Consider the following 10,081-nt stretch of genomic DNA (forward strand, 5'->3'; position numbering starts at 1 on the left):
AAAAAAAAATAATAATAAAATTTATTATTTTAGTATTTATGTGTGAATACATCCTTAAAATTTTAGATTCTCTTACTATAAACTATTCTTTATTGCAGTGTTCAACTTGTTTTTTTAACTAAAGCTGTTGAACAAATAAAACCTATTAAAGTGTATAGTAATTTTAAGGAGGATAGACAACAGCTTAAAAAATATCAAAAAGATAAAAAAGGTGTTTATTGTTTAGTCAATTTGATTAATGGTCATATCTATATTGGTAGTTCTGTTAACCTTGCAGTTAGAAAGTCGAATTATCTAAATACTACTTTTTTTCCTTTTGTTTTTGTGTTTTTTTTAATAAAAAAAACAATAAAAAAAGGAGTAAACAGAAAAAATAATAATTTGCCTATTATACAAGCACTGTTAAAATATGGACAAGAAAATTTTGCTGTTTTAATTGTAGAATATGTAGATATTGAAAATTTATCTGTACGAGAAACTTACTATATTACACATTTATTACCTTTTTATAATGTATTAAAACAAGGTTATTCTTCAATAGTTTTTATGTATAGAGGGGTTGTTAAATTGTTTGATTCTGTAGCCTTTAGAGCGGCATGTTGCCGCTAAAAATCTTTCTGGTCAAGAATTAATTGATTATAGAAGAATGAGAGCTAAAGAACTTAAAACTTTTATGATTTTAGGTGCCCCTCTCTCCTCTCCTCTCCTCTCCTCTCCTCTCCTCAAAGAGGGCTGAGGGCTGAGGGCTGAGGGCTGTAGGTAGTTTATTTACGCTGAAAAATTTAGTTTTCACTCCAAAATTAAATGTCGATGTAAAAATTGATTCTGTCGTGCAGAGTCCTAACAACCCTGCTGGTGCTGTTGAAGGAAACAAGGAAATAATTAAAGATGCAGTATTAAGTAGTAGTTTAATACCTTTTTTAATAATAAAAAATTACCTAGTTGGTTAAAACCAGTGATTTTATTTATTATTAGTTTTATCTGTTTAAATTTCATGTATAGAAATACAGGTTTAAATGGAGGTATTATTGATTCTATATTATTATCTAATCTGGTATTAGTTAAATTGTTTTTTATTTTAGGATCTATTTCTTCTTTCATTATGATAGCTTACTACGCAATTACTATTTATTTTATTACTGACTCTTTTCATATTAAGTAAGCTATTTAGTTAGTCTGCTTCGCATCCGGATCCCCTATCCCCTCGCTCGCGCCATCGCTCGCTCGCGCCTAGCGGCAGCCTAGCGGCAGGCATGGAGGGGGGGTACCGGAAGAGGGGGTGGGGGGGTGATTAATAATTTTAAGTCTAATGTTAGCTATTTATAAAATATTTTGTAACTGGAGTAGTTTTAGCTAATGCCTCAATGGATATTGCATTACACGATAAAACATTAACAGTTTGTTCAATCGGATTATTAAGTGTCCAAGATCATTTACAACCATTTTGGGTCGGTCTTATGGATGGAGATGGAAGTATTCAAGTCAATCATTGGCGAAAGAAAAATTTACAATATCGACTCATTATCAAATTATCAAATTTAGAGTCTAATGTTCAAATGTTAATGTTCATAAAAGATCAATTTAAAGGATATGTCAGATTTACTAATAATGGTAAATTTGTTATTTGGGTATTAGATAATAAAAAAGATATTTTAAATGCTATTAAAACTTTTGATAAGTATCCTCCTTTAACTAGTCGGCTTATTTGCTCTTTAATTTTTTTAAAAACTTGTGTCTCTCATAATGATGTTGAAACTTATTTAAATTCTAGAAATTTAAAATATTCTAATCAAAATGACATAGTTCAAGAAAATTTAAGTAAATCAATACCTCTATATTTTAATAGTTGGCTATCAGGATTTATTGAAGCAGAAGGTTGTTTTTCTATTCGACAAAATAAATATTCTTCTTTTTCCATAGCACAAAATAATGATATATATATACTAAATTTTATAAAAAAACATTTTGATATTTCGAATATAATTAGAAAACCATATAAAAATAAAGATTTTTATTCTTTAGAGGTTTACAAAAAAGATGTCTTAAATAAAATTATACAGCATTGTGAAATGTATCCATTATTAGGTGCTAAAAAAGATAGTCTCTTAAAATTCAAACAAACTGTTTAATAATGTGTTGTGTTGTCATCTCACTATGATACTAAAATATCGGTTATTTGTTTTGTTTTATGATTAAATAGCTAACGGTGAAACCTTTATTATGTTTTTATGCAGAAACATCTACTACTGTAATAAAGGCAATACCGTGGAAACAATATATTGTTTTATTTATATATATTGGATCTGTAGAGACTATACGTGAGATTTGAAAACTTATTAAGTTAACTGATTAAAAAAGATATAGTCCGATCCCTTAGGTGACTAAGGTTCGAATGTTTAAATTCGACAGACATATTACGTAGTAGCACACTTTCACTATGTTTTATCAATGGGTGCAGTTTTCGCACTATTTTCTGGTTTCTATTTCTGGACTCCTAAAATCATTGGTTTAACTTATAATGAAATGCTGGGAAAAATACATTTCTGGATAATGTTTGTAGGGGTTTTACAAATAGGAAAAATTTTATCTACAATTTTAAAATTGTTTATAAACCGTGTTTTAAGTAAATCTTTAACTCTCCCCTCCCCTAGGCCTGTCAATAAACTTTTTTTATTGTTTTTTTTATTAAAAAAAACACAAAAACAAAAGCTTGACGACAAAAGGAATAAGGGGCGCGGGATGCGGGTGGAGGATATTACTAATAGAGAATTAATAGATAGCGATTCCAATGATATTGGTAATGAGACCTTAGATCTTATATTAAAAAGTTTACCTACACATAAATTACCTGATCCCAAGAAACCTAATAATAAACATATATTAGAAAAATTGGAAAATATTCAAGCAGAAGCTAAGTTTATAGGTATTAAAGAGTCTAAAACAGAGATTCATCTTAATATTAAAAATAAAGCTGGTGTATATATGTTCTTTAATTTAGTAAATGGTAATACATATATAGGGAGTAGTGTTAAATTAGATAGAAGATTTAGAGTACATATAAGTTGTATAGGTTCAGTTAATTTACATTTATACAATGCTTTTAGTAAATATGGGCTTAATAATTTTGTATTTTTAATTTTACAATACTGTGATCCCGTAGAAGAAATTTGCTTAGGATTAGAACAAAGTTTTCTTGATTTATATAAACCTAAATATAATATATTAAAAATAGCTGGATCTTCCCAAGGATTTAAACACTCTCCGGATACAATTGCAAAACTTAAAAAAAGTGCAGCTGGAAAATTACATCCTAGATTTGGGTCTAAAGCTAGTGAAGAACAGAAACTTTTAACAAGTTTAGCTTTAAAAAAATATTACAAAGATCATGATCATCACAGTAAAGGTAAAAAAGGTAAATTATCTTCTCAATATGGAATTGGAGGTACTAATATTATTATGACTAATGAATTTAGTGAAACTATTTCATTTCCATCTATTAATAGTGCTAGATTTCACTTCAGAGTTAGATTTACAACTATCTCCAAAAATATTAATAATTCTATTTTAATTAAAGGAGTTAAATGGTTTATAACAACTAAAAACTCTACCTCGGACAAAGAGTAAACAGTTAAATATTAAGTATAGAAGAACTTTTTCTTTATTCTATTCCCTGGTTATCTACCTCTATCCCTCCCCTCGCTTCCTTTTGTTATCCTGTGTTTTTTTTAATTAAAAAAACAATAAAAAGGACAGGTGCCCCTCTTCCTTTTCCTCGCGGACAGCGGACAGGGAGGGGGTAGGCATTCACGACCAGCTGCTTCCTTTTGTCCTTTTGTTTTTTGTTAAAAAAAGGAATAAAAACAACAGGCTCTCCTTTTGTTTTTTTTTATTTTATTTTAAAAAAACACAGGGAAAGGCGTGCGCCAGCGCCAGCAACGGGATGGAATTAATTAGCCCCCAAACTTAATCGTTTGTAAACATCCTTCTATATGCTGGAAACTCCTAAAGCTAAATTTACCAATAGGCAAACACGATTCGGGTTATAATAGTTTAGATATTACAATGGACAATCCGCAGGAAACTCAATATTCTTATTTCCCCTCCTTTCCTTTTGTTATTCCTTTTTTTTAACAAAAAAAAGGACAACAAAGGAAAGAGGGGTCAAAAGAGTAAGATCCTTAGAGACTATACGAAGGAAAATTAGATATTTTAAACCTTTCCATTTATTAGACTATTTAAAAATAGTCAGTTTAAGGATAAAGGGTTAACTATTATAAGTTATTTAAGTTTATCTAAATTAATAGATAGTCCAAACCAATTATAAATAATTGGTATAATTGTAATTTAACATTCTTCCCTCATGTTGGGGGGCCAGATAAGTAATTATCTGGTAAAATAGGAGATAATCTCTCCTTAAACTCGGCTATATGCTGGGAATTTCTTATAAATTTACGTACTTATAAAGTGAAAACCGTAAATATTGAATAATCAGCAGGTAAGGTATAAAAATTTTATACAACCTCAACGATCACATGCCGGGTATCCTTCAAGTAAAATATCATATCATAAATGATTTAGTATTTTATCTGTATTGGCTTGCAATGACCGGCTAGGCAGTACGCCAGCCAGCAGAGAAGGATAATGATATGATCTATTTTTATATAGTGACTAATAAGTATTGATTTTTTATCTAGACTAGGTTCATCTAAATCAACTTTACCTAGCATCTATAGCTTGAGTCCTAAGGTAAAAAAAATTGTTCATTTAAACGACAATATTCTACTTATTCTGATAACTTCTCTAATCTAGATGAGCGCGAAGCAGACAATAATAAACCTATTAAATTTGATTCACTCGAGCAAGGATGTGAGCAAATTAAATATAAGTATTTAGGGGTTTCAGGTGTTTATAAATTAACTAATAAAAATGACTTAAGTAGATTTTATATTGGAAGTTCTAATAACTTAGCCAGAAGAATGGAGGAATATAATAAATTAACTAAAGGTTTACGAAATCCTCATTCATCATCGGAGTTAGAAATATCTAAAACTCTAGCTTTAGATTGGAGTTTAGAAATTCTATATATTACTACTCCTCAGTTATCTTTAGTTTATGAACAATACGCAATAATCGTATTTAAACCAACAATTAATAGTAATTATAAAGTAATTCCTCGGGTAAATCCACAATGGGGAAATAATTTAGATCATGCTATTTCTGTTATAGAAGAACTATTATCTTTATTTATTGTAGGTTCTGAAGGTTATAATAGATTATACGTATTCCTACAAACTTTTAAAACAGCTAATAATTTAAAATTTAAAGATGAAGATATTGATAATAGATATTATTGTTTTTTAGTATTTGTATATGACTTAAATTCCCCAAATAAAGAACCTGTTATTTATTCTTCAATTAATAGAGCTTTAAAAGGTTTACAAATTAGTTATAGTACCTTATTAGATCACATTGATAACTATTATATTTATAAGTCACACTTTATCTTATCTTTTGAGCCAATAGCTGCAGATACTTTTGAAAAATATACGGAAAAACCGGTAGTTGATAATCAGCTACGAAAGCATATTATAGTCTATAATCTAGATAATGAGATAGTTAAAGAATTTAAATCAGGTAGAGAGATGGCTGAGTATTTCCAAATTGATGGAAAAGTAGCAAGAGCTGCTATAGCCAAAGGTGAATACCTGGACTTTTTACTGATAGTTAAGAATGTTTCCTATCGAAAAGCAATTTACGTATTTGATAGTAATACACATGAATTAATAGATAAATTAGAGAGTGTGTCAAGAGCCTTGAAATACGCTAAAGTTAATTTTTATACACTAAAAAGTTTAATCGAAAGTGGAAACTCTTATCAAGGTAAAATATACAGCTATAAAGATAAATTATAATTTTCCAATGCGTATGTTTTTTAAAATATAAAAAAGCAACACTTCTTAGGTTTATCTGGTATGTTTGAAATAACATCTTGTACAAATGAAAATATTTTTTTATCTGCTATTTCTCTTTTTCCTTTGGGTCCTTTTGTAAAGCCAATCTTTTTAAATGAACCTGTTAGAGTTTATTATCCTAATTTAAATAGAAATTTGATTGGTACTGATAATAGAAAAAGAGTAGTTATCTACCAGTGGACTAATTTAATAAATGGTCATATATATATAGGTAGTGCTTCTACAGGTTCTACAAGATTGCTAAATTATTTTAGCCCTAGTGTTTTATTAAGAAATTTACCAATATATAACAGCTTAAGAAAATATGGACATAATAATTTTTGTTTAGCTATATTAGAAGATTTAGGTTCATTTAAACAAGTACCAAAAAAGTTTATATTAGAAAGAGAACAATATTACTTAAATATTTTATTTACAAAATATTTAGATAGGAAATTAAACCTTTCTCCAACAGCAGGTACAACCTTAGGATTTAAACATAGTAATATTTTTAAATTAAATAGAAAAGGTAGCTTGAATCCTATGTATGGTAAAACTTTTTCTCCTGAATTCATAGCAATGCAAACAAGAGATAGAAAAGGAAAAAACAATCCTATGTTTGGTATTGTAAAATCTCCTGCAACTATAGCTAAATTACAAAAATTAGTTTATGTGTATGAAGCTGAAACTCTAAAAATCATTGGAATATTTTCTACAGTTGAGTGTACTAAACACTTTAAAATGGGTAAAGATACTTTAACCAAATATTTAGATAGCAAACTTTCTTTCAAAGGAAAAATATTTTCAAGCGTACAATTAGATTAATTTTTCATGCCTCTATGGTAGAATTTAAAAATACCATTAGTAAATTGGGTGAATTGCAAGAATATCCTAGAACTATGGGTGCATCAAATACATAATACTAGGACAATTTGCAGCGAAGTTTATTTCAATGCCTCCACTAATCTTTATCCAGTGCGTCTTGAATACTTGTGGAGTAGGAATAAAAACGTTCAACGACTAGCAAGTGAGTAGTATTAACAATAATCTTGCACTCTATATTATTAACAATTATATAGTTAGCGCCCAATCATCCCTAAATCATTTAAGGCCCTTTAGGGCATATGGGATGAATGACATAGTCTGAACCTTTTACTTATTTAAGCACAATAAATAAGTAGGAATTATATAGTACTTAATTTAATTATATTATTATTAATATATTATTTCTTAGCTGTATAATTTTCCGTAAGGAAAGGAGTCTTAATTGCGTCTTACAAAGATGTGTTTTAAGGATTAACACCAATTGATGCCGCGAAGAATCCCAGATTACCCTGATGCTTTTGCTGGATGGAACACTGTATCTAGTTTTGGTTCTTTAATTTCTGTTATTGCAACTGTATTATTTGGTTACATTATTTATGATATATTTGCTAATGGTAAAGCTGTAAGTAACAATCCTTGGGCTGTACCAGCATATTATACATCTACTGTACTATTTAATAATGAAACTGAAACAGCTAATACACTAGAATGGACTTTAGCTAGTCCTATTCCATTCCATGCTTTTGAAATGCTACCAGTTCAGTCTTAAATTTTTGTATCGAATGCATAGAATATTTAAAAATAATAATTTTTATTAGTTCTTTTTTAATATATATATTATTTTTAATTTAAAAATATCGTAGAATTAAAAAGACCTAAATTATTTCTGCACATGTACATAAGATTAATATTATTTTATACTTCTATATTATTATTATATATTTTTATAGTATATTATATACTAGGTATAAGCCAAACCCTACTATTATTACCCTATCCACTCGGTTAATTAATTTTATTAAATTAATAAGCGTGGCCGACGGGATATAAATAACAGAGGAGTAGGCAAGATAAGAACATCTTAACTAAAGCCCTCCCCTCGCTGCCTTCCTTTTGTATTTAATAAAAAAGGAGAAGGCTCCCCTCTTCCCCGGCCATCGGCCGTCCTCCTCTTCCCCCTCTGTCAGTAAACTTTTTTATTCTGTGTTTTTTTTAATTAAAAAAACAATAAAAAGGACAGGGTTCGGGATCGGGAGAGGGGTTGGGGAGGCAAGGTCATAACACGATTCCTATAAGAGCGTATCCTTTACGGCAAAGCCGGGATAAAGAAAAGGGAGAAGGACTCTGACCCCTACCCCTTATTCCTTTTTTTGTTTCCTTTTTTTTGTTAAAAAACAAAAGGACTAAAACAAAAGGACAGGTGAGCCGCGCGGTTAATTAATTTATTAAATTAATAAGCGCGGCCGCCTAGGGGAAAAGAGTATAAAGCCCCCCAATTTTTAATAAATAGTATAAATGAAATAAACTATTATCAATAATAAAAACAATAATAATGCCCCCCCCAGTTTTTTTAGATTAAAGAAATTGTTAAGCGCGCGGGTTAATTCCGAATCTTCTTAAAATAAAATAAAACAAAAATATAAATTAAAAATGGAAAAAATGAATGAATTTTATTTAAATAATAATTTAAATAATAATGAAAATATTAAAATATTAGCAGTTATGGCTAGAAGTTTTGATTATAATCAATTGAATGAGAAAAAAATTCATTTAATAAGTAGTATATTTTATATGGATAATAAATATTATAAGATAGATTATACTAAATTAAGTAATTTTTTAAAAAATAATGAAGTAAATAAATATATTATATATTTATATCTAAATGATAATATAACAGCCGATAGTTTTAGTGATGATATAAAAACTATAAAGATTAGTGATAATTTAATAATGTATAAAATAAATATTATTTTATTTTTAACAAAAAAAGATTTATTTGATGAAATAATAGGTAAAGAACCTTTTAGAAAAGATTATAATAGTATATTAATAGATAGCTTATTTGTAATAGATGGTATATCTTGGGATTTTTTCAAATTATTTTTTGATATTCTCGATATTAAAATTAGTGGTGGTAATTATAATAACAGACACGTATTATCATCAGTGCAATATAGTTTATCTTTCTTTTTATTAGGTTTAGGTGCAAAAAGTAGAGATATATATGAAAATTTTAAAACAAGTCAAATACTAAATATACATAATAGATTTAATGAAAAAAATAAGTATATAAAATACAAAGAATATGTTAATGATTTAATGAAAAAAAGTGATGCATTGTATTATGGTACACTAGGTATAGTAGTTTTAAAAAATATAGAAGGTGAAATTGAAAATTTAAATAAAAAAATAGTGTCAATAAATGAAGAAATTAAAAAAGAAGAAATTAAATATGAAGAAGAAAGTGAAATACTTAAATATGCATTTATTTCTCCTAATAGAGAAAATATAGATAAAAATAAAGACAAAATAAGAATGATTGAAGAAAAAATTATTAGAAAAAAAGAATTAAAAGAAAAAATAAAAAACAATGACTTGTTGTTAACAATAATAGAACTAAAATCAGAATATAATATACGACAAAATTATTCTAGAAGTATACCTCAAAAAACTAGAATAAAAAATAATTATCAAATAAGAAGTTATAGTAGTGTAGCTTTAAGTAAAGATGTAAATAAAAATAGTATTAATAATAACACTAATAATAATAATAATAATAATAATAATAATAAATTTAAATGGTTAAGTTTATTATGTATATTTATTATATAAGGATTAAATATTTATCCGCGCGCATTATATGAGTATATAATAAATTTTATTTCAATTGATCCTTTCCTAATTAATTTTATTAAATTAATAAGCGCGGCTGGCTAATAAAAATTTATAACTATAAATTTTTATAAGCCCGCCTTGTTGGTTTGGGTTAAATATTCTTTATTAATATGGTTAATAGGGTGGTTAATACATTATATTTTAGATATTTTATTTTTTTTTTATGGTTTTCTCCATAGATAGTAATTATATGACTCTACCTAAATAATTACCTAAATTCATATTGAATTGGTTACATAGAATAGAGGAGCTTAGTAAACTTTCGAGTCAGGCTAAACATTGGTTTCTACAGACTCATATAAGAGTTATATTATTTCATTCTAGTTTAACATTATTATATATACATCTATTTATGTAATTAAAAAAATATCTAAAGCTAACCTCAATTTATTTAAATTGATTAAAAA

General features: G+C 27.5%; 4 protein-coding genes across 4 annotated transcripts; all 4 read left to right on the plus strand.

Moving 5' to 3' along the window:
• Nucleotides 1-141: 141 nt before the first annotated feature.
• Nucleotides 142-609, plus strand: POSPLADRAFT_1160882 (hypothetical protein; the record flags this gene model as incomplete). Its single annotated transcript, XM_024487609.1, has 1 exon — nucleotides 142-609. A coding segment is annotated over one exon (468 nt), but the record flags the coding sequence as incomplete, so codon positions are not given.
• Nucleotides 610-1,364: 755 nt separating this feature from the next.
• On the plus strand, nucleotides 1,365-2,129 carry POSPLADRAFT_1160892 (hypothetical protein; the record flags this gene model as incomplete). Its single annotated transcript, XM_024487613.1, has 1 exon — nucleotides 1,365-2,129. The coding sequence occupies one exon, from the start codon at nucleotides 1,365-1,367 to the stop codon at nucleotides 2,127-2,129; it is 765 nt and encodes a 254-aa protein (XP_024332937.1).
• A 610-nt stretch (nucleotides 2,130-2,739) lies between these two features.
• Nucleotides 2,740-3,624, plus strand: POSPLADRAFT_1160888 (hypothetical protein; the record flags this gene model as incomplete). Its single annotated transcript, XM_024487612.1, has 1 exon — nucleotides 2,740-3,624. One exon carries the CDS (start codon nucleotides 2,740-2,742, stop codon nucleotides 3,622-3,624), a length of 885 nt encoding a protein of 294 aa, XP_024332938.1.
• Nucleotides 3,625-4,793: 1,169 nt separating this feature from the next.
• On the plus strand, nucleotides 4,794-5,912 carry POSPLADRAFT_1160885 (hypothetical protein; the record flags this gene model as incomplete). Its single annotated transcript, XM_024487611.1, has 1 exon — nucleotides 4,794-5,912. A coding segment is annotated over one exon (1,119 nt), but the record flags the coding sequence as incomplete, so codon positions are not given.
• Nucleotides 5,913-10,081: the final 4,169 nt, after the last annotated feature.

This window comes from Postia placenta (assembly GCF_002117355.1).
Source record: "Postia placenta MAD-698-R-SB12 unplaced genomic scaffold POSPLAscaffold_27, whole genome shotgun sequence".
Taxonomy (NCBI): Eukaryota; Fungi; Basidiomycota; class Agaricomycetes; order Polyporales; family Adustoporiaceae; genus Rhodonia; species Rhodonia placenta.